A 26,308-nucleotide genomic window follows, 5' to 3' on the forward strand; every position below is an offset into this window, starting at 1 on the left:
GTAGTAGTAGTAGTAGTAGTAGCACCCAGTTAGCAAGTCTCATTATTCTGAACCTTTACCATTACAGTTCTTATTATTATAATATTGCATAACTAAAAAACCCACCCATTGAAGGTTCAAAAAAAACTTAGAAAGATTTTTTTATGTAAAATATACTTACGTGTTTTGACCGTCCGAGTGCGAGGCAGTTGGTGGCGGCCATTTGTGAAGATGCGCGCGCCACATCAGCTGCCCAAACGTCATCCTGAACTGTCGGGACATTGAGCAGTACAGCACGAAGTTGATCGCCCCGTTCAGAAGCGCCAGTGCATCCATCAGCTCCCCGAACAGATCGTAGCAACGCTTGAAGAAACATCGCCCGAGCAATCCGCTTAGAAGACCCAGTATCCCTTGAGGTAGCTCGGTTACCAGGAAGAGTAAAAGAACTGCAACCAACATCTTCGTCGTTCTATTCGTTCTTTTGTCTGCCTTGCATTGACGCTTCGCTGCTTTGTTCGTGGTTGGACAAGCATTGTATACTCTGACTTTTTTCTGGTGCTGATTCGCGCTGTACACTTCCCTGATCAGCCATAGACTGATGATGGTCAGAATGCAGCATGGCAGCAGTTTTATCAGCACTGCGTGCACCCAGAAGTTGATCTGGTACAGCTGGCCTTCCTGGTCAGCGTCCACGTGGTACAGGATCATAGGTCCACTTGGCTCCAGGATCACTGTGGTGTGGATGTCGAATACCTGTGGAAAAGAGATTATGTTAGGAATTGCAAACCTCTTGTAGGTATTCACTAAGGATCACCTTTAAGCCTGATCATTTATTTACCACACGAAAAAATGAAATAAATATTCCAAATTGAATCTTATTTAAGGTATATTTTAATTACGTTAGTTTGGAAGATATTTTTTATTATAATTAGGTACTAACTATGTAGAATGAACCCTTTCGAGTATTCTAACAAAAACAAACAAACATTCAGCAAAAACTACTTTTGATAGTAATAGAGTCGTGACTATCGAAGTGTGTGTGATTTAAACATAGATAAAAACCATAAAAAAGCAGAGCTCCCAATTTTCAGAAATATTATTTTGATTCCATATAAAATAAGACATGTGTGTGTAGGCATGTGTAGCAATCATCCGTAACAATGAAATGTTAAACGAACTGAAAATAAATTTCTACTCTCGCCCATATGGCAAAGTTATTCGATATCATTTATGTCAACCAAGAAGGCTTCATAAAAATAGTGAACATTATTCGTACAGCTTCTGCTCGCGGTTTTCACAACAGTCTATATGATTACATTTCGTTTACAAAATGGATAAAAGGTATATAGTTCAGTAGAATACTCGTAGATAACCTTGACGGATAGTATTCAATAGCTAGCAGTTGAACTTTCAAGTCCACGTGTCTATGTTATTTTTGTTTGTATCTTTATTATCTATTAAGATATGGGACTATTCCCACCTCTCGTTCCCACCGCTGCAACTCCTGTGTAGCCAATGAAGGTCAAGTTTGTCCCCGGAGAAGGTTGAACTGTCATTAGACCCGCAACGAAATTAATCAGAAGAACATAGGAGGAGTTCGAAGTTAAGGTTCGACTTCCCACCATTGCAACGTGGATATCAGGTTACAATTTTGCTTATTCAAAACTGCAATAACAAAAAAATATAAATCTTATTTTAGTGAAATCTATAAGCTAGAAAGGCGAAAAAGAATATTAAGAATATTAAATAAATGGCTTTCAACTACTTGCTAGGTAAATACATAAGGGTTATACAGAGTTAATAGATTCAGGGTTCGTAGGTAGGTACATCATTTTTTGCTGTTATTACCCCAGAGGTTTAGTCCTAACGTGCCCACAGAAAATCAAAGTCATGCTCTATAGCAGGATTTTACAAAGTGGGGTACGCATACCCCTATGGGTTCGCCATTCGACATCAGGGGGTTTGCGACAAGATTTACGCAATGGTGGCAGCTTGGAATTATGGTTAAAATTGTCCAAAATTGACTCCATTTGCGACAAAAAACACCCATCACATTAATATTATAAAGACATTCATTTGGTACCTTTCATTTTCTTTATAGAGAGGGTTTTGATTAGCTAATTAGGGGGTTTGCTATCGCCTGGAAACTTTTACCAGGGTCGTGGAGCGGAAAGTTTGGGAAACCCTCAAAACCCTCTATTCTATAGCTATAAGCATTAAGCTGAGCGGGAGATCTTTATTTGCACAGAATCTTTATGTGATGCTAGTAGTAGACCCTCCCGCGGATTTACAAAATCTTTTAATGCCCTGTTCTTTACGCAGGTTCAGCATGTAATTTCAGGCTATTACGGTACAAAAAATACAATCGTAAAATCTGAAACATCTTTCTCAATAAAATCTAAATAAGTAGATACATTTTCATATCTCGTAACTGGAGGTATTATAGGTTTCATTTTGTTTTCTTTATGTATAGAGATATAGGTACATTTGTACCGAAATTAATCGTAAGAGAGGTTTTTGCTTAAGTACTTAATACGTAAAAACACACACTATGGCTTTTTGAAATCATGATATTAACTAATAGTCCAGTCATTTAAGCTTAAATTAGGTAAGAATCTCGGAATTCGAGATACCCAGCTGTAAGTCTGTAAATACTTGTATATTGACACCCTAAAAGTTGTCTCAAAACCTACATATGGTAGGGTGTAAGCAACTATTAAATTTTAAGGTCAAAGGTAAAAAAAATCGGTTTTTTGCGCTTTTTTTGGAAATATCTCATTTCCTATGGGTTTTTTGCTATTTGTATTTATTATCAATATTGTAGAATACAAAACTCTCTACAAATTTTGTATAAAAAAATTTTTTATGTATAAAAAAAAATTACCGTTGACCGTATAAAAAAAATTTACCATATGTAGGTTTTGAGACAACTTTTAGGGTGTCAATATACACGTATTTACAGACTTACAGCTGGGTATCTCGAATTCCGAGGTGAACTTACTATAATGACTGGACTATAATAGGTACAGTTAGCGTCAAATAGTTCGACAACAAAAATTGACAACACAATTCACCTTAATCCAATCCAATAAAATAGACGTGTTGTGAACTTTTTGACGACTTTGGGTGTCACGAACTATTGACGCTGACTGTACTACTTTCAGTTTCATTCTGTTTACTTTTCTTTTACCGTACTGGTAAATTACAAGTCGGTTTATTATTCAAACCACAGTTCACCTTTTTGATAACTCTTCTCAGGTAGAGTTTTGTAGGGAATCCTTTAGGATTGTACATAAATACTTCCATCAACTCCTATCCTTCATTGTTGTGAATATTAAAAGGAAGCCTTAGTTTGTTTCAAAGCAAAAACTCGAAATTGTAATTACAACGTCAAAAATCCTACCGCGAAATTTTCTTTAACCAGTTCTGTGTGCCTACCATGAGTTTACGTTAAGTGTGCTCGCTAGCGACTGCGTAAAAAAAATGACATTTAAATGTATGACATATTGTGCTTATGTAATCTTCATAGAATCTTTTGACGTATTCGCTAGCGAGCTCACCTAACGTAAACTCATGGTAGGCACACTGGTTAGTTACTTCAGGGACAAATAAAATGATATGATACTTACGCCCGTATTCACAAACGATGCCTGCTTAAGTGAAGCAGCAAATCGAACGCACAGCGCTGAACAGAGCTCTGTGATTGGTTCGTATGTCACCCTGTGCGTGCATTCACGCGCACTGTAAGAACTATTTATTATTAATGTTTGTGAATACGGGCGTATTTTGGTCTGTGAAAGACATAAAAAAAATCTGTCAAGAATTTCTAGAGCTTAACTTTTCCCTTTTCCAAACAATTTTTAAAAAATTTACTACGCTTAATATAGAGGATGCACGCTACTTCGTTAGCCTGTGACATTTTGATGTACAATATAAATGCAATTTTACTGGAAAGCTTTTCAAACTTCGTTAAGTGCAGTTGAAAGATTTAAAAACATCCATTTCTCCTCACAAACTTTTTATTTTACGTTCTTAGAAATAAAGAGATTTCTCTAACGCAAATGAAACGAACGTTAAGCATGACGTTTGAACGTTTTCTTTCCTGTTTTTCTGCTCTGATTTGAAAAGATCAATTTTGACCCTATCACTTTAATGGAATATTAGAACAATTTACGTAATGCTCGGAAAATTCGGGGCCACTTTGAGTGGAAGAATCGTAAATAAATAATAAAACAGGATGTAAGGAGAGGTCAGCAAATAGTCTAATAATAAAAGTGTCATTTTATCAATTCGCCATCCTGAAACATAATTTACTTGCAATGAAGATCTAACTAATTTGAAAAAAAAAAGGTAATATTTCTAATAGATAAGTGAATTCACGTAGAGGTACGAATAATAATATAATGAATATTAATCGTAAAAGTTAGTAGTAAGTGCCTTGATCTTGTATTTAACAAATACACATGCACATAAAATGATTTATCGCGGTAAAATTGATTACAATTCACCAGATTTTTTAAAAGTTGTACTCACTTTCGTATCATTCTGTTCTGAAAGGGTTATCATACATAGACAAGCGTGCTCTAACAATTCGAAATATAATGCTTATTATGATTACAATTCACCAGATTTTTTAAATGTTGTACGCACTTTCGTATCATTCTGTCCTGAAAGGGTTATCATCTCAGACCATAGAAGGGTTCCCTTCTATGATCTGAGGTTATCATACGGTATAGAGAAGCGTGCTCTAACAATTTGAAATAGTATAATGCTTGTTTCGTTCATTAGTGGAATGCTTCGTGCTAATAATGAGCATGTGTATCTGTAGGTACCCTAAGTTTTTCTTTCAGCTACAAATCTGTAGTTAAAAATTAATTAAAAGCGAATGGACCAAATAATTGGCTTGACTTGATGAACATACTGAATACTGTCTCAACTTGGACCTTACCAACGAAGAGTTTATCTTGTATTTATAATTTCATTAAGTAGGTACCTATAGGTAAGTAGATACCTGGTAGGGTAAAAAGATTATGAGACATGTAAAGGCTCCTTAAGAGCAAAATGACGATTTGTAAGAACTATTTATTAGTCTAAACAAATAAAGAAATTTTGACTTTTGACTTTGACTTTATACCTACTTTGTTTGTATCTAACGGATTACGTTTCAGTCTTTCATTTTAAAAGCTCGACGGGGAACACGTGCCAGATGAGAGGTTTTGAAGAGGAGAAAAATTCATATTAATATTGGTAGTACTTAAATAGTATTTAACTATGTAAGCTAATAAGTTGTTTCTATTTTGAGGAATAAACGTCTTGAACCTTAAAATTTAAAGGGTCTGTGTAAAATTCTACATAATTATGTGTATTAACAGGTACTAAGTATTAACTACTATTTTATTCTACTATACATATCAAGTAGGCATTATTATTTATTATATGATGCCTATTACTTAATAATTTACCTCCCTAATAACGCGGGTGGTAACAAGTAGTAGGGCTTGCCAACATTTAGAGATATTATCTTTTACTCATTATTAATGAGTCGTATAAATGAACCCACCCCAGGCTTTTACTTGGATTAATATTGTAGTTTTATTGCAAAAGAATGCTTATAAGGTAGGTATTAAATGTTCTATACTAAAAACTAGCTGTGCCCGCGACTTCGTACGCGTGAAAATAGTTTGAATTATATTTCCCGTTTTTTGCAACATTTTTCATTACTGCTCCGCTTCTATTGGCAGTAGAGTGATGTTATACAGGATGGAATTTTGTAATGCCTCCTGGAGGGAAAGTACTCTTAATAATGTAAATAGAAAACTTTACTCAAAGAAAACATTCCTTTATATTCGAAAATTTTTCGAAAATTACCATACCATACAATTTTTCAATTCAATTCATAGAGATTTTATCCTTATACTTAACCCTAACGATCGATGTAATATAAATACAGGGTGTAATTTTTAACAGTTTTTACGTGGTTCGATTCCCGGGTGTGGCAAGCGAATTTTTGGAAATCTCTGAATGCAGTTCTATTTCTTTTCAAAAATAAACGAATGTTTTCTTTTCAAAAATTTTTCTATCTACAACATTAAGAGTTACCTACTTTCCCTCCAGGTGGCATTACAAAATTCCACCCTGTATAGCCTAAACCTTCCTATCCAACACAAAATATTTTTTCAAATAGGACCAAAGTTCCTGAGATTAACACGTTCAAGCAAACAAACTCTTCAACATTATAATATAAATAATAGTATACATAGAATAACTGTACCAAAACCAAATCATGTTTTTATTATGTAGGTAGGGAATTGTAAAGAAGTCACGTAAATTATGTTTGAGCCACGTACGTGGCTTGATACTCGACTTACAGTCACAATATTACGCTCTTTTGGTCTTACATATTATGTTTATCATAACATCAAAGACCTATGTTTATAGGTATACTTATTTATTTTCTTTATTAGGAAAACATACTTGTAAAGGTAATAAGATAAGTAGGTACTATACGATACGATGCTGCCAGAAAAGCTGTTCATAATTAAATTGCGTGGCTCCTAGGTGTACCTAAAACAACTTATAATAAAAAAACAGAAACGAACATTAATAATAAAAAAATTTAAGACCATAATATTAAATGATATGAGTTTCGTTGATAGATTACGGTCATTACGAGGCCACGGCACATTTAACTCTCGTTTGCTCTCAATTGACTAAATGAGCTGTGAAGAAATGACCGTACTTAGTGGGAAATTTTCTTAGCTCCGCACGACCTATCTATGTAGTTCCACGAATCTAGTACTTATGTAGTATTTGTAGGTTTATCTAATACTAGCTGACCCGGCGAACTTTGTTCCGCCTTAATGGCAATAAATAAGCAGACTTTTTTTTATTTCGAACGGGATAAAAAGTATCCTATGTCCTTCTCCTGGCTCTAAACTACCTCCCTGACAATTTTCAGCTAAATCGGTTCAGCCGTTCTTGAGTTATAAGTGGTGTAACTAACACGACTTTCTTTTATATATACAGGGTGTCCCGTAATGTAACGTCAAGCCGGAACTGGGTGTTAAGGCAAGTTGTGCTGGTTATCAGAAAAATATAAAAAAAAATCTATGTGGCATATTTTAAAAATAATAGGCATTAAAAAAAAATCAAAAAATTCTACTCCAGGTGACGGTCCTTTTGCTCGTGTTGCCACAAATCTTCACTTTTTCCAAAAATTTTTTTTGTTATGTAACCCTGAATAACGCTTCTCTAAATTGTTATCAAAATTACAAAACCAGCTGCTCCAGCTTGGATGAAAAAAATACATTATTCTCAAAAAGAAATTCAAAATATAAATTTTGCCTAGTTTAAACTGACTGTACTGAAAAAAAAATGTACTACGCGAGTGTGGCATGTGACGTCATAATTTGGCGCATTTAGTAAGGATTCCAAAATGGTATAACACTTGGTAAATTTTTGCTGTAATTGTCGACAATTTTTGGTTTTTTGGAAATAGTCCCGTTTTTAACTTTATTTACCTTGGTTAAAAATTATTATTCTAATGTGCCCAAAATTCAAGTTTCTGTGACTGACTACCGTACAGTCAGTCACAGAAACTTTTGTCACCATGACAGTAATTAGTAGTTGACATACTGTGACAAAAGTCACACGTGCGCGCGCGCTTTTACTACCTGCTCTGCCTGCACTTGTACTTGGTAACAGGGATAATAAGGATATGAAGTTTCGGTTATGGATACGGTTACGGATATAAGAATAATATTATACCGGTTTCGGTTACGGTCACGGATATGAAATCATTTCAGATTATCCGAAAGTCTCGGATAATTTCGGTTACGGAATTATTAGAATTTCAAAAATGTAGGTATAATACAAGTAGCAAGATGCTGCGTGAGCGTAACCCACATAGCTACTTTATGTACCAACTAAGACGACACCTATGTATGATAAAGGTAAAACAGGCTGGCATATTAGATGGTGCCAGCGAATGCCAGACAAGTTGGTAACAAATATTAAGATTTAAGGTACAATTCCAAGACGGGCCGCAGACCGCAATTTGCAACCGCAATTTGCAACCGCAAACTGCAAAACTATGAAATCGGCAGCGCGGCATTGCAGCTGCGGCGTGTATACTGCAAATTTCATAGAGTTTTGCAGTTTGGCCTTTATCCGAAACTATCCGTAACTTTTGAATCAGTTTCGGTTACGGTTATGGACATTTTTTTATTTCGGATATCCGATAGTTTCGGTTACGGTTACGGATATCCATAACATCCCTGCTTGGTAAGATGGCACTCTCCGTCCCGCTCATACCTTTTAAAATGGCTTATCCACCTCACTTAAGCCAGAAACTTAAATTTTGGGCACATTAGAATAATATTTTTAACCAATGTAGATAAAGTTAAAAACGGGATTATTTCCAATAAACAAAAATTGTCGACAATCACAGCAAGATTTTACAAAGTGTTATACCATTTTGGAATCCTTACTAAATGCGCCAAATTATGACGTCACTTGCCACACTCGCGTAGTACAATTTTTTTTTCAGTACAGTCAGTTTAAACTAGGCAAAATTTTTATTTTGATATTTTTTTTGGGAATAATGTATTTTTTTCATCCAAGTTGGAGCAGCTGGTTTTGTAATTTTGATAACAATTTAGAGAAGCATTATCCAGGGTTACATAACAAAAAAAAAATTTGGAAAAAGTCAAGATTTGTGGCAACACGAGTAAAAGGACCGTCACCTGGAGTAGAATTTTTTGATTTTTTTTAAATGCCTATTATTTTTAAAATATGCCACATAGATTTTTTTTTATATTTTTCTGATAACCAGCACAACTTGCCTCAACACCCAGTTCCGGCTTGACGTTACATTACGGGACACCCTGTATAGATCTAAACCAAAAAGTAAGTGTTTGTATTATGTATTTCGTAACAGTTTTACAATCTTAATTTAAGTTATGTTATGTTGTCGTCGGAAAAGGCAGGGATTTGTAAACTGACAGAATTATATGGGAGCGCTTTTCCGTGCAGTTCTTTCTCTAACTAAAAATAACAACTCTATGATTAAAAAGCATTCTCTACCATTTTAGCCAAAGGACGTCCACTGCTGGACAAAGGCTTCCTCTAAGGATTGCCTCAACGACTGGTCATCAATCCACCAAGTGTAAGCCTGTCATATACTCACCATAAATGTTGGGATGCAGAGTATGGGCGGGAGTATGAAACTGCTCAGTATGGCTGTGCTGCATCGCCTCTCCGTGCAAAGTATGTGGTTTCTATCCGAGTATCTGAAAAAAATTGCACTGATGTACCAAAAGTTCATTACGAGAGCTGCTTTACGCATGTTGAGTGGTTTCAATACGAATACATGAACAGTTTAATAACTTTTAGGACAAATAAACCCTTCCATTTGGCCTCCATAGCAACCGAGTACCTATACTAGAAATAACTAAAAAAATATCGAATTGCCTAAACTGGGAATCGAAACCACGAGTCTTCGCTTGCCCGGTGGTAAGAGCATGTTTTTTTTTAATAAATACAACATATTTAACTAAGGCTGGGTTTTACTTTAACCAACGTCACAAACGAACGTAACTAACAAACGTCAAATACCATACAAAAGACACCGGTTACTTATCGTTATAGTTACGGTTAAAGCTAGGTGGTGCCTTTAAAGATTTTATAAAGTCTTCCGTTTCATGTATTCTGTTAGGGTTTCTGATTTCTCGACTTATTTTTGATCTCGAGTTTCGAGAATTCTCGAGGCCTAAGTCTCGAGTTTTCTCGGGTCTCGAGTCTTTTAATGAAAACTGCTGGAATCGGTTGGAATTTATTAAAAACACAGGTTTTTTTTTTATCTAATATACTTACTTATGCATAACAATCAATATTAGAATTTAGTACCACTTATTTTGGTAAAGAAAGAAACAAAAAATTAAATCTTCTTTCATAATTAATATTTACTAATAATCATAACAAAAGTCATAAAGTCGCGTGTACTTTAAGGATAAATAACAATAAAAATCTGGAGCTACAATTGAATCACTTGTTTTCTAAAGAACACAAGTCCAAATAGCAAAATTACGATAAATAGTTTTTTTTATGAACAAAAAAAACTTTTTTATAAATTTTTAAATTTCTCACAGATAACGACTTGAATAAACTTTGCGAGGAGGCACGAGTACCTAACCTAACGTCTGTTAGGTAAGGTAACTGTCTAGTTAACAAATTTTTCAGTCTTTATATCAGTCAGCAGAGTTAAACATACATAATAATTATATCATACTCGTTGTTGAATATTATTACTTAGTTTCAATTGAGATTACTTGCAAATCAAATCAGTTAAAAAAGGAAAGACTAGGTCAGTCTAAAAGCAACGTTGACCTATTAAATAATTAAAAACTTTTTTTGTCTAAGAAAAAAGGCTTTCAAGAATATTAAAGCTTCAAAATCGAAACTCGAGAATTCTCGAGCTCCGGTAATTTTTTTCTCGTCTCGAATGAAGCCAAATTTCTCGAGTTTTCTCGAGTTCGAGAAAGCTCGAGCAGAAACCATAATTCTGATGTATTTATTACACCAAAGAGCACTTGGGAGTTGTCGCAAAAATATTAAAGCATCTCAAAGTACTTAACAGACCGATTCTCAAATGATTTTAGCCTCTGGGGAAATTACAAATCAAAGAACGATATCTAAAACGCGTAAAGGACCTTTTAGAAGCAATGTTTTTCTTTTTATACTTGCTTAATTGCGATTTTGTTTATTTAAGTATTTCAAAATTACTTCAAATGTTCAAAATTAATAATTTAATCAATAGGTATGTCATGTAGGTAAAGAGTCATGGTGTGATGTTGATGGTGAGGTCTTCTTGAGAAGGGCCTTTAGACGGCCAGTAACAGCTTAAAAAGTAATAAAAATAGACATAATAAAGATAAAAAGAATTATAATAGAATTAATTATATATGATATTATAGTTATTAAAGAGTGGAAAGGTACTCTTTAATAGTTATTCTGAATATGAAAAGGACAAAAAAGTTTATTAGTTCGACAATGACACAATTAAATATAGACATAAATAGTAAATTAAAAGGAAAATGAAATGCAAATCTTGTCAAAAATTAGGTCTTTTACATAATATAAATAAACTAGCTGTGCCCGCGACTTCGTCCGCGTGGAATAATGACTTTGGGTAGGCACTTTTATTAATTTAGTCTAATTATTTTACAAATAGCTTTTGCCCGCGACTTCGTCCGTGGAGAAGTCGAAAACGTTCTCATACGATTATTTTTAAATGTTTTAACGTTATTATCTAAATGTTTGAATACTTTTAAAATATAAAAATCAGGTTAAATAAACATGAAAATATTTTTTTCTTATATTTTATGAATATGCAGCTCGGCCTTTGATCCGGTGAACGAAATCGAAAACTACACCTACCGCAGTATTATTGGTAAACTTTTTTTTTATATTTTCCTACGGGTGCTAGAATCACCAAGCTTCCAGCATGCCACTGGCCGTGGGAGAAGGAGCTTTTCCTCAAGACTACTCCCACTACCTCAAGGGCCTCCGCCAAAACTCTCGCGCGAAAATGAGTTTATGTATACAGCGCAAGCAGGTGCCCGCGGCATGACTTTCATGCATTACTATGCATTGTTGGGCGAGCGCACGCAGCGGTCTGTTATAGAATGCTTATGCAAAATTTTAAGTAGATTGGACGAAGGAATCTCGTTATTTCATACAAACTTTGCCCCTCCTTTTTACCTCCTTAGGGGTAGAATTTTGGAAAATCCTTTCTTATCAGATGCTTACGTCATACAAAGAACATACCGTCCAAGTTTCAGGTCTTTACGATCAGCGGTTTAGGCTGTGCATTGATCCATCAGTAGCGCGCGTAGTACTTGATCATTATTTTGCTGCGATGTGATTTTAAAACTGCGATATCTCCTAAGATATTTATTGAAATCGAATGGTGTAAAGGGCAAGAATGTTTAAAATTAAATACTTGTGGTGAATAATTTATTTATTTGGATAAGGATTAATATCATGTTTATAAAAACACCTTCGCAAATAATGCATTATTTTAAAACAGATTTTTTTTGCATAAAAATGGTTACTATGAGCCAACCTTAAAAGATAGACATATGCTACCGCGGACTTTTTTAAAGAACTTTTAAAGGGGAACAATCCTGTCATACATGATTTTTGCGAAACTTTAACCGTTTACGCAGCGTCAGCTCTCAAAAGGAAAAAAATCACCGATTTGAAATATTATTGATTGGTGCTCCGCTCCTATTGGTCTTAGCGTGATGATAAATAGCCTAAAGCCTTCAGGAACTAACGGGCTATCCAACACAAAAAGAATTTTTCAAATCGGTCCAGTAGTTCCTGAGATTAGCGCGTTCAACCAAACAAACAAACAAACAAACAAACAAACAAACAAACTCTTCAGCTTTATAATATTAGTATAGATATAATAAATAGGTCCTTTCTTAGAACACTTGAACATGCGGTAAACAGCCATTGTTTATTATGAAGTAGGTAATGTCATGGCCTACATACTCAAGCCTAGTTCTAAAAATAGTTAAATACGATTTGGTAACTTTTCTATCGGAAAAGCGATTAGCAGAATATAACAATAGGTATGGATCAAATAAAATATAAATAACTTTTAATAATGTTTCTTCGAGACAGAATTCCTTTGAAGATCTAATCCAAGTAGGAAATGTCCAATTAATTGTATTTCTTCAGAGTAGATTAAATAGTGTTTATAGTCTCGTTAAATAAGTTCAAAGGAGCGCCACGAATAAATACAATAAGTTCGTAGTTATTTTGTAATTTTGCTATTGAAGCAAAAGTTAATTTAAGGCCGGACATTGAATTTTGGTCGCGACAATAATTCGGCCTCAGTTTAATAATCAAGTTTTGTTTCAGTAAATATTAATGAAACCGAAATATTTGTCGTTATGTAACTATGCGACACACACAATGTGTGATGAAAATTTTGAGGCGTTGTAAGTACGTACAGACAGCATTATTACACATTGTATAGCAAAATAGCCTGTATCACAAAGAGATAAGACGTAACAAGCGCTGAAAAACAATATCAAGTAAGGCAAGGCAGAGAACATTAATTTATCTGTGGATCCAGGGTTTTTTATAACAATATTTCAGGAAATATTGTTATTAAAAACCACACAAGTTATTATTCTATTTATTGGGCAACGGGAATACTTGTACCTACTGGACATAGTAAATGTATTTAACAGTCTTTTTATACTCTACGGTAAATTTTTTTCGTTCAATGGGAAGTAAGACCTATACGACGCTGTCGAATCAAGAGTTAAGCGTTTGGTTGAAAATTAGGACTTGTTTCTGATGCTTTTAAGTTTTTGCTGAATAAAGGCAGCGACAGGTTAATCAGTTTTTGAAAGTGATTAAGATTCTTGTGTGTACGATGGTTGATTAACCAGTCTACGAACCCTTTGACATAATTTGAAACAAACGACTTTATCAATAATATTAGATCGTTCCATCCACGAAGACGCGCCGCACCATTCTTCCGCTAATGTTTGAGTGTATCGGTACACGCTAAATCATCCATAATGACGCTCGGATTGCTCTGAAAATTCCCCGCACCCCGCGCTTCCCTCTACCAAAAATAGGCGTGGCGCGTCTTCGTTCGTATGCCTATAGGAAGCATCTAAAAATATATATTTTTTAAGTACCATTATTCAATATATTTTGAAAAGTTCTTGGCCTGCATCTCAGCATTCTTATTCTGAACTAGTAGGTAACAGATTTTCGTAATCTAGCTTAACATTTTAATTCTGAACTTGTAATTATAGGTAGCTATACAATGTGCTCTCTTTGATTTCCTGGAACTCTAGAGTATTAATAAGACCATTTCAAAAAATGGAATGGCATTATATTTGTTGTTAAATTCAACAACTTTTTTCGACTTATTTTTTCATACGGAATTATTTAAAAACTTTATTTTTCACTGAAATAATTCATAATTTACGTACTCTTATCAATAAAAAGTCTGCACAAAAAGACTACCTAGGTGACAATTTTGAAAAAAAAAAAACTAGATTGATGATACTATAATCTAAATCAACTAGGTATCTTCTAAATCTAGAATCCACAATATCTTCAAAAATATGCTTTTAAAAAAAATATTCCTAAGACTCTTTAACTAGTTATTATAATTTATAGAATATACTTACCCCTAAAATTTCCGTAAAACAAAAAGAGCACGTTGTAGAAGCTTTCTAAAGCCCGTTTTCCACCGTCAAAGAGGAATGAATGAACTTTTTCAATGAAAAAGAGTTCGGGGGTATTGATTAGATGAGCGAGCTCATTTTTACTCTTTTTGCCCTCTGTCATTTTTTCCCGACTCTTTTTTGGTGGGAACAAAATTTGTTCCCACCAAAAAAGAGTCGGGAAAAAATGTACATTTAAGGTACCTATGCATTTTTGTATAGCGAGGTAAATTCATTAATGGGCTCGCTTCACTAGCTGTGGAAAACCCGCTACATTCCTAACTACAATAGTAGCAAATCTAATAATAGTTAACATTTGTGATGACAATATTTTATGAGATCTATAATTTCCCCATCAAGTAATGGAAGATATTCGCGACATGCTTCTCGGAACGCTATATTGAAAATAAGTAAATTGTCAACAATTTATCTGCTATTTTGAGTATGATCTGCCCCAATAAAGTCTCTTGTGGCATCACATTCATCGTGTATGGAAAATAAAACCGCAAAGATCGACATTGTTATTCAATCCCAGAGGTTCGGTAGATTGCACAAAGGTAAACCACCCAAAAAGCGGAAACGACATAAAGGTTCCGCTTTTTCATTCCATTTTTATCAGTATTCTACCTACAGGGTTATTTACAATACACCAGTTACCTCGCAGAAATAGATAGTTAGCATCATAAGCAACTACATTTATTCAGAATTTACACATAAATACGTTAGGAGTTTTTACTCTAAAGCCCGGTCTGTGAGCACGTAGAAATTTGTCCAATGACCCCAAGCTACCCATCCTTTTCGCTCGCGCGTAATTACTTATGTTGCTGTCGCGCTTGCACCTCACTGCGGGCGCCCGTCGTACAGTCGCGAGTCGCGACAGCAATTATAATTATGCGCGAGCGATAAGGATGGGTAGCTTGGGGTCATTGGACAAAATTCTACGTGCTCACAGACCAGGCTTTAAACGAAAATTATTTTTCAAGGGTTTTTTTTATAATCCACTCGGCGTCAAATAAATCGCACCTCCCGCGGTCGAGTTAACCGTTCACCTGGCACCCGTGATGTTACATCGACGCTCGTGCAACGGGGCGAACGCGGGGAAGTGGGAGAGTAGCATTTCAACGAGGTGCACAGTTAACTTGATCGGGTTGTAAGTCTATAAGGGTGTTTGGCGGAAAAAAGCGCTTGGACGCGATTTTAAGCAAAATGGCGATCGCTACGGCAGGTTTCGGCGAGGACGTGTTGCATTCATTTTTTAGCAGTGACAGCGCATACCGCTCAGCGATCGCCTACAAGCGCTTGGAAGCGCTTTTTTTCGCCAAACGCCCCCAATATCACATTTAGGAAAGAACGACGCAACTGGCGCAACGTATCTGTTCTTGGTGATGCGCGTAGATTTATAAACATTAGAGCGGTAAATTATTAATATTTGTTTTACTATGAAACCACCAACTTACTTACTTTATAGCCACGTATCTCCACACAGCAAGTGAAAGTGTGAGACATATGGATGCCGTGTGGAATATCTGCGTGAAGTGCATGTGGAAGAGCAGGTATGCTGCCCAGTTGTACGGCATTTCTCGCTGGCCGGGCAAAATCTGCGGAAAATATAACCTTAAACACCAAATACACTCGACATCAAATAAATCGCACCTCCCGCGACAAGCACTTTCAAACGTATGCATCCCCACTTCCCACCAATATTGGCACCATTTAAAAGCCTAGTTCTAAACTTCATTTCATTAAAGGAAAGGTTTTTACCCCAAAAATGCTTTAAAAGGATCCAGAGTCACTTCTTCAAAAAATAGGTAGTTACGCTTGAGCCAACTTTTATGGCTATAAAACTGTTAAGTTGGGATTAATCGCTATCCATCTGTTAAAGAGGACACGTGAGGTCATTATTTGGTTTTATAACCATAAAATTTGGTCTAATTGATCCCAAAGGTGAGCCCAAAGTGAGGTCTTTTTTCAAGTCACATTTATGGTAGGTATCTATATAATAATTTATTTAGAAATTAAATGTGTTTTTCTTTAAGGATATTTATTGATCTTTCAAATAACATCAATATTGTTGGGCCACCATGTTTGTGTCAGAAGTAAATCTTTAAAGTTCGCGTCACGGAAGGTGCGGTTTATTTGATGTTGAGTGTAGTAAGCTTATTTTATCAGAATTAATGTCAAGATCTTAATATGCAATGCTAATCTTTTCAGTTTACAGCGCGTAACAGATAACCGAAGGTTATCAGACTAAATATCGCACTATCTTTTACCCACGCACACGTTCAAAGAGAAATAAGTTTATTATCTAAACGGTATTTCACTAAACAAAAGTTCTAATATTAACGTTAGATATTATAAGTACTGGCCAGTGGCCACTACGAAACTTTCTTTTTTTCATCGACCAATATCGTTATTCAATTATTTTTTTACTTAAAGCCCGGTTTCCACCAAGGCGGAGCGGAGCGGAGAAGTGTTTTGAATAACTCATCAGATTTCATTATTTCCACATCTCATCTTCGCACTGCACAGCTCCGCTCTGCCGCCTGTCAAATTCTATACAAAAATTCGTCCGCCCGACATAATGTCCTCAGCTCTTCTCCGCTCTACTCCGCCTTGCTAGAAACCGGGCCTAACGTTTGTTTTTATCCTAACGAGTAAGTTAACTACCTACAACGTTTAACACACGCACTAATAGGCGCCGGGATTGGTCCATCAGATCAATTTGGTCATGTTTAAGTGAGCTTTATTGCTATTTCATAAGGCCTAATGAAGGCTATCGTTTTAATACTTATTTATCAGTTGGCACCCCTGGCGATTGACATGGCCCTACTCTAGAATGACTATTCTGGTGAGTGCAAATGTGATCCTACCACTACAGCGCTCAATCGGCGCCACTGTCTTCGCCACTAGCAACTGACAGTGACCTTACTCTACAGTAGCGCCAACGTGAGCGCTAAAGCAATAGCCCTCATTGTTTCATAATTGAAGGGGTGAGTGGACAAATGTCTTAATTAACAAAATGAGTTTATGAGTGTTTGAAAAACCACATTTGAATCCTGAAATGTATGAATGCTTGTCAAATAACACCTTTGTTAAGATTTGACACGTAACAAAATTGCGTGTTTTGAGCTCATTAGTCGATTTTATCATCACTTAAAACCTATGTTCATGCAAAAAAGTTGATTCTTCAGTTTTGTCAGATAACACCTTGGTCCACTCACCCCTTCAATTAATAAACACGTACCAAATATCTGTAGATGGCGAAGGGCACGTACTCCATCATGACGAAGACGTCGGCCACCGCCAGCCACTTCAGCAGCCGGTTGATGGGAGCGGCTGCCAGGTCTCGCCGCGTCAATACTGCCACGTTCAGAGCGTTCGCGAAACTCCCGAAGAAGCAGACCTGGGGAAACAAGGAGATGAATATCTTGGCACGAATTTAAAGGTATGTGGAAGTATTTTTCTTGTATAGTATAAAAAAGACTAACACCCGTATTCACAAACGATGCTTGCAACGCTATGCGAAGTCGAACGAACAGCGTTGAATAGAGCTCTGTGATTGGTCCGTGTGTGTCATTCCGCTACTGAAGTATTGTCTATGAATAGGGTCCACGCGCACTGTGAGACCTCATAGTAATAATTATGTTCCTGGTGTTAGGCCTAGTTCAGACACGGCGGAATCGTAACCGCACTGTTATCACCTCAGTGCCTTGCTAATGAGAACCAATCACAAACCTCGCGTGTCTGAACAATACCTTAGGTAATCTTACAAATTTACAAATATAACCACTGAATAAGATTGAACTGTCATTAGATTTAGAATCTTGCAACAAAATTAAAAGACGTTTATTTTTAAGTTTTTATTCGAATTAGTAGAGCAGTAGAAAGATAGGTCTTATTGATTGCCACTATTGCCGAATTCTACTAGAGCGGACCTACTTGTTAGTCAGGGCTGTAATATCCCAGACCTGGCCACAAACAAAATAAGAAAAAGAAAAAGGTACTATTAGGACTTAGTTTCACATCTTTGAGTGTTTTATAGTAAAAAAAAAATAAAAAAATATCATTCGTTCGCCTACCCATGGCGGAATATGACCTTCTACTACAAAGAGATTAATTTCCTTATGTTTTGAACAAAACCACGATTTCTACATACATCCGATTCCAAGCAACAAAACAATAGATAAGCTTAATTTGGCACAAAGACAAAGACTGAAAACATCGCATTTTAAATAAAGAGCGTGCCAAAAAGGTCACCCTTGCAGTACATTACAGGATGTAATGGACAGATATGAACTCGCAGAAATGAAAAAGTTTTGGTTACTTCATTTTACGACCCTCAATGAACATTATACTGATTCTGAAGTGTTTTGTATACTCTCTAGCTCTCTCTCTAGTTTCTGCCTACGCCGGCTTCACCCTCGTGTACTTTAGTCTCTTAAAAAAACGTAGCTCGTGTTTCATTCCTATGATCGTTAATATTATCACTTGATTTCTAACAATAACTATAATAATAACTGGCGTCTTTTGTATGGAGTTTGAGTAGCATTAAATTATATTATGATTGCTCATGATCAAATTGACGACGAGAAATTAGTATTTTACACATTTCATTATACTTACTTCAATCATTTCATTTTACAAAGTTGCTGCAATCTAAAATTGAACTAAGCAAACTTCGACGTGTTTATCTTTAACACTTTGAAAAGGTAAGAACTTTATTAACTTAACAAATTCCGAAAAAACATCTTCCATTTGTCTTAATCTTTCAAAATTGTGAATAATAAGCCCTCAGGATGATTTAATGGTAGGAAAGTTCGTGTTCTTTCATTTAATTATTCGACTCTTTCCTTTTTACTGTGGGTAGATAGCACATCGGGTTGTACATTTTCGTTGCAAAATAATTCCTATTGCAACTACCTAAGATCTAGTCATTTTTAGCATGACGTGCTGTCGTCTGTTCTTTAGATAGGTACAATTCATTACAACAAGTGCCATTTGTCCAGTCCAAAAGGCCTGAAATAAATTGTTTGTCTGTATGCTAAGCGCAAAAGATCTTTAGTTAACCTTGCCTTACTAAAGTAGACTTTAGGTGACTTTCATCTAAGTAGTTTCACACAAGTATGTTTTAATGTTAAATAGGGGGGACCGAGGAGACTTGCACTAAAAACACGCACTGTTACGAGCTAGTACTAAAGTTAATTATAAGTTTAAAACTGTCGGTCGGTGGAAATCCTTGGGGAAGGCCTTTGTCCAGCAGTGGACGTCTTTCAGCTGAAACGAACGAATAAGTTTAAAAAATCGACAATATCACAATTCTGCTCTGTTAATCGCTCAGGTTACTCGCCTCGGTCTCCTATAAGACTTAATTTGCTCCTACGCTTACTATGTAACGCGCGCCTACGTCAGTTGAGCGAAACTTACGTTTATGCGTAAGGAATATTCGTAAACTTGGGCTTGGCTGACGTACTTACGCGACCGCCGTTAGCGTAGGAGGAAATCAAACCTATAATATGTTTCATTTACTTGTTAATACATAAAACTAGATTAACATAATTTATATGACTCTTAAGGAAGTTTCAAACTTTCAGTTTATTTTTGCTTTGTTCACTTTCATCAAAGTAACGTGAGTTAGATTTCCACTGTTTAAAAGTAACTGTCACAAATTGGAACTGCACAATCGTCAAGACGTAATCTCTTCCAGAAAAGGGGATAGGACAAAATCAAAATATTAAAGCACATAATACACGACTCAAATATTAGCTTGCCCTACCACTACTTCGGGATACCATATCGACTGGTGCTGAGAAGAAGTTGTGACAAATACTCAGTCATCTTTGTCGGTCAAATGTTTTCTTTTGGTAAACTACAATTTAAATAAAGTTATGCGTTTCTGTGATGACCTCTTTCACATTTAACAAGTTATACTAAGTTCTCTGCGCTATGCAAAACTGATGGGCTTACTTTAGCTTGCTCTAGTACAAACAAAGGCGTTTGTGCATCGTTCCTAACAACATTAAACAAACTAAGGGTCTTGTAAACACATACTAACTTAACTATTACTTTTGTGTTTGTTACACACAAAATTCAGCGCCAATGCTCAGAAGTTACCCTTTTAGCTTTAAACTTATTTTTATTAAGAAACTCAACATAATTTTTACCCTTTACATGGTTGAAAACATTAAGTTACAGATACTTGTTTCATAGCTGCTACAAAATCAGGTCAAATAAGTCTAGAACTAGGTATAAAGTAAATTTATCTAATTAATATTAAAAACAAGATAATTACTTAAGTTTAGAGTTTTAGGAAAACTTTCAACAAATATAAAAACTATCCATAGCCTGCTGTTTGTCTGTAACCTTTTCACGCTTCAAGAATAATTTGAACCGATTTTAATATAATTTGGCTTAGAGATAGTTCTGGAGCTATAGAGTCAAGACATAGGATAGTGTTTATCCCGATTTTTAAAGGAGGATACGCACTCGATATTCATTCTGAGACAGACCGAAATTCAAGCCTAAAAATTACACATATTACGAGTACAATATATGTACATATCCTATGTACACACATACAAATGGCTGTTCAGCGCAACCAAATATGCCTAGACCTGTACAGATTGAGCAAACAACAGTGCTCGTGTGTGCTGCCCGTATGTCAACTCAGTACAGGATTTGATTACATTTTAGGATCTCCCCTATTGTCCGTCTCCCTGTTACCTGTTGAAGGTTAAATATTAAGGCTGAGTTGCATCACCATATTTGAATTATCATGGAAGTCATTGGGAGAGACCTTGAACATAGGCCTCATAGGCAGTAGACGTCTTATGCAGAGTAAATACAAATTAGTAGGTCATCTTCATAGAAACGCACCGAGCGCGGTTTGTATGTGAGCGCGCCAATACGTATACGGCGCGCAGCACACACTGACAAAATTCGGCGCAACTCCCCGCTAATCCACGCTAAATTTTGTCAGTGTGTGCGTGCGCGCCGCATATGTATTGGCGCGCTCGGTGCGTTTCTATGAAGATGACCTACTCATTTGTATTTACTCTGTTTTAAGGCTGAAATGATGATGAAACAATTTATGTACTTATTAATACGTTATTTAAACAAGGTTAGGGCTTATTAGGAACCTACTTTTCAGGTAAACTTTCATGAGCAGGTAGGTACCTAATTAGTCAATTTACACCAAAGACAGCTTGTAATTTCAATTTATTTGGATAATTATGTTTCATTAACTAAAACCTAAATTTATAAAGGTTCTAATTAAGTCTCAAATTAAAGTTAAATGAACAACATAAAAATATAAATTATGAAGTATCTAACCTCATTATCTTTGCATAAAATTAATTAGTAGAATTGGTATATGCGGGTATCCCGAATTTTGAAAACCCATCTCATAGCATCGTAACAGAACTTCACATAGTTTTGAACCTTTAAATACCTGTCAGATTTGCATAATATGTAGTAGGTGTCTACTTAGATTAGATTCTGTGGGTAATTGCAATCCAAAATCTAACCCTAGTGAAATCTTAAGTTGAAATTCATTGTAGGTACACTGACAGTGTTTTGGATGTACGTCAGTTTAACTAGCCTTAAATGCTCAGCTTTAGAAAGAAGAAATAAAAAACTACAAAATAACACACTTTTCAGAGTTCTTCATACAAAATTACTCAGTGATTCTTCGACACTTTGATGCTTGTTTTACAATACAAGCTTAGAAGAGCTATCCAGTAAACTAAACGTAACGAGAGTCCAAGTTTTCCAAGAAGCGTCGAAGTGGGAGACTATAGGTCTTTATGGGAGCGGTACGGGAGTGGTTAAATTGACATATTATTATGACGTGACAGATCATACATATGTGAAAGAAATCTGAAGTCACGCTGACGTTTGATGTCTCAAAAACACCCTCTTGTGCTGCTCTTATACCTTGGGCACTGACTCTGTTAAACCAGTTAAACGCTAGACGTATTTAAGGTTGTTCATGCTATAGGTAGTAGATATCATAAAATGACAACTTGCGGTGCGTCAAACGAGCTAAATTGCAACACGCTTCAAAGTTGTGCAAGTGTAAAATATAGGTTGGGCCAAATTTTTTTGCAAATAGCAACGCTTATTTTCTCGAAAACTGTTCGAGTTAGGAACGCGAGGGCGATGGGCAACTGTGCATAATTTCAAAAATGTTTAGTCACTGTGGAGCGTTTCATGAAACAACGTCGTGCTTTTGTGTAAAGTTGCTATTTGCAAAAGTTTTTGGTCCACCCTGTATATGTAAATCCGCGCAAGCTCATGCTCTTGTCGATACAAAATCTGAATTTCAAATCGCGTCTTTGGTTTTCGTTACGAGTAACGTCGTAAACCTTACAAATCAAATGCTATGAACATACCGGATACCTAATTGTATTGTATTTCCCAATTGAAGCGTGGGATTAGAGTAATCTATCTGAAAAGGGTGTCAGGTAATCAGATTATGCGGTTATTCAGGATTTAGAATGACAGACACTGATACGTGCTTAATATCCTTACTTATTGAAAACGCCCCCGCCTTTCTTGTTGCTTTGAATTCTCTGCGAATCTGTTTTGACTAACTAATATTCGAAGGCAGATTCTGAATTCCCTGTTGGAATTGTGATACAGATAAGCCAATTGACGTGATTCAATGATCCTTATTATAATAGGAATTCACAACCTAATACCAAAAGCCCCCTAAGAACATAAAATGAAATAATTGTTGTGGGTAGAGTAAGGAACAAAATTGGGTTGAGTAAAGAAAAAATAATGAGTGGGTAGAGACTGGAGATGTCTTGGGTCAAATACGGAATAACCCATTCCATCACCCGGGAACCAGACGCAAGTTGCTTTTAATACTGATATTTATGGGCTCCATAAAAGCATTTGACGATTTGTAAGTAGGTAGGTACTAATTTAATTAGTCTACACAATAAAGATATTTTTTTTTCTTTTCTTCCTTTCCTTTATTCCTAATGGAGATAAACTTCAAAAGATCGATAGCGGAAATCAAAAGGGCTCTTTTAAGTTCAAATGTGCTTGACAAGGGTCCACACAAGTGCCGTCCAAGGTCCAAGTGTGCATGGATATTGAAATAAATGTTGCAACTTGGACGTCTTTTAACTTTTAGTGATCGACCGAATATTCGTTTTCGGGCATTTTTCGGCTGAAAATCCATTTTCAGTCGGATACTAAGACAGTGAGAATACGAGGGGTGTTCAAAAAGTAATGAGAATGGGATATTTCTAGCCATCACAAAAATCTGAAAAAAATGGCCTATATCTTCACTAGAAACTGATAAAAATCATTATTTTAAGTTCATCATTTCGTTTAAGAATTACATTCATCTGAACGCGACCAGTCGGATGATTTTCTTGACTGTCCAAAAAGGCTTAAAAAGGACACTGCCATTGCCAAACATTTTTATCCTTTATCCTTTGTCCCAGGCCTAAGATCACAGAACTTACTATGTCCGATTAAAAGGGTTAAAGATCAGTTCAACAGAAATAACCTATAAGGGCAAAAGTCTAGGTTTTGCCAGTCTGAATTGTAATGTATTGTATGAGTAGAACTTAATGCGTAAAACACGAACCTTACCTATACAAATCCAGCTTACAAGCCGAGTTACTTATTCTGTGGCACGAGATAAGTAATTCATTTTGTATTATCTATGTCTAGAATTGCCGCTTTATAGGGATTATACTAAGTATGAATAAGTATTCAATGAATGAAGCATACCATTATTATCATACTAGCTTTACTAACAAAGGTAGCGTGATGAAATCCCACAAACATAGGTGCTTAGGTCCATAACATTTGTGTACGAGTATTACTTACTTACAGTCAACATTTAAAATTGTTATAAAATTAAATTCATGCGTGGACCCACCCCGCTTTGCCCTTTTAGGGCTGAAGTTTCGTAAAATCCGTTCTTAGCGGATTATATTAACAAACAAGACTGTATTTTTTTGTTGAATTTTGTTGCTTTCTACTTTTGGAAAAAAATAAAATAACACGATCTGATTTTAAATTAAAGTTTCTTGTAATCTTTATCAGAGAGTAGATTCTTAGATCCATCCTGAACTTTATTCTTACAATAACAATGCTTAAACTTCGTTATTATCAAGTACTCGTAGTTTTACAGGATATACATAATTTTATGTAAGTAGGTAGAGTTTTATGTAAATGCCATGTCAGACGCCTAAAGCGGTTTTCCTATTGCAAAGACAATTTATTATTTTGGGAATTTATTATTATTTTATGCATAATATTAGATACCTTATTAATAATTCATTTAGATTAGGAAGACCAGGGTTTATACATTATTAAGTTAAGTCAAGATTTAACCGCCTCTGTAGTCTATTGATAAGGCCACCTGCTTCAGACACAGAGGTCCCGGGTTCGATTCCTAGTGGGGGCAGATTTTTCTGTTCAGTTTGGTTGGTGGTAGGGCTTGTTCTAAGTCCGCCTGGCTAGCTACCACCATCTTACCTAAGTCTGTCGCCATAACAACAATGTTAACAGCATTGTTGTGTTCCGGCAGTTAAGAGGTAGGATAGCTAGTTCCTCCGTGGTTGAGGATTCCGGGTGAAGTTCGCTTCCACCTTCGGCCTGATCGTCACTTACCATCAGGTGAGATACAGGCCAAGAGCTTCCTCGTTATGGATTTAAAAAAAAGATTATATATATTCTGTAACTGTGGGGTCTTATGTTGTTATAATTGGGACATGTTTACTACAAAAACATAATAGAAAGCTCACACTTAATGCATAATTGTTGACCCGAGGTGGTGGCAGAGCAAGCTATATTTGGGACGTGTACACGAGTGCGCCTGTCTAAGTACTGAATAAATATTTTGATTTTTGATTTGATTTTGTTAGTCTGAGGTGGAATTGTGTAAAGCAATCGTTATCATTTGACAGTTCATAACGTACGATTATTCTGTCAAACGCTTTGTTTAACTAACTTTATGGTACGTTATGAACTGTCAAATGATTACGATTGATTTAAACAATTCCACCTCAGATGTACATATCTGTCTAACTGTACAATTAACACTAAAGAACCACGTACAAATCAAAACGATCACACTAATAGCAATCACACACACTGACAAAATTCGGCGCAACCACGACTGGCTCATCCAGTGTCCACGCTAAAGTTTGTCAGTGTGTGCGTGCGCGCCGCATACGTATTGGCGCGCTCACATACAAACCGCGCTCGGTGCGTTTCTATGAAGATGACCTACTCATTTGTATTTACTCTGCTAATAGCAATCTAATTCATCAAATCAATCAAAACACCCTGAATAAACGGAATTTATCAGTATTAATTTAAAGCATACCCTCATTATCGTGTTTTGATATTGCCAGCGGTATTTGCATGGTCATTAGGAAGGGACCGACATGATGAGCCTAATCGCTCACAAATAAACATAACTACCCTAAAAACGGGTAATTTGATACCCATGTGGAGACGAGGGTATTCAAAGACCCGCTTTGACTGTACTGAATAGGTATGGATTTATGTAAATGGCCTTCTATAATATATAATAAACACATTTGGGAAATCTATGGTAATCCTCTCGTCTCTAGTTACTAAAAATTAGGTAAGTACTCAATTTAATGTAAATTATCGATATTAAAAACATGAATAGATACTGAAGATAAAGCAATCATACCCAAGCTTTAAGCTTCCACTTATCTAAATAAGCTCCGTAAACATTACCAATTGCCCTGGAGCTAAGCCAAGTAAAGCCAAAGCTAATAATGTCTATCTCCGCTACTACCAAGTAACTTTGACCACAATTTATACAAATAAACAAATTAAAATGTCAGTTTGTAATATCATCCAACTTTCGTCAAGTCCTGTAGGTATACGTATAGCTAGAGTCTACAGTGTACCTACCATGAGTTTACGTTAGGTGTGCTCGCTAGCGAGTACGTCAAAAATCTCTATGAAGATTTTGTTTCTTGAAAGTAGCCACTAGGGGCGCTGCACAATATGTCATACAAATTAATGTCAATTTTTTACGCAGTCGCTAGCGAGCACACCTA

General features: G+C 35.8%; 1 protein-coding gene across 1 annotated transcript in view; it reads right to left on the reverse strand.

Annotated features, from left to right (window-relative positions):
* NGR-A3 (neuropeptide receptor A3) overlaps window positions 1-26,308 on the reverse strand; it is a 32,827-nt gene that overhangs the window by 5,257 nt on the left and 1,262 nt on the right. Inside the window, exons 2-5 of the mRNA XM_028315559.1 lie at window positions 17,485-17,643; window positions 15,702-15,838; window positions 9,167-9,269; window positions 161-732 (exon numbers count right to left, since the gene is read on the reverse strand). Coding sequence (XP_028171360.1) covers window positions 161-732; window positions 9,167-9,269; window positions 15,702-15,838; window positions 17,485-17,643 — 971 coding nt within the window. The remainder of the gene's footprint in view (window positions 1-160; window positions 733-9,166; window positions 9,270-15,701; window positions 15,839-17,484; window positions 17,644-26,308) is intronic.

Source organism: Ostrinia furnacalis, unplaced genomic scaffold, assembly GCF_004193835.3.
Source record: "Ostrinia furnacalis isolate ACB-3 unplaced genomic scaffold, ASM419383v2 OfSCF5170, whole genome shotgun sequence".
NCBI classification, from domain to species: Eukaryota; Metazoa; Arthropoda; class Insecta; order Lepidoptera; family Crambidae; genus Ostrinia; species Ostrinia furnacalis.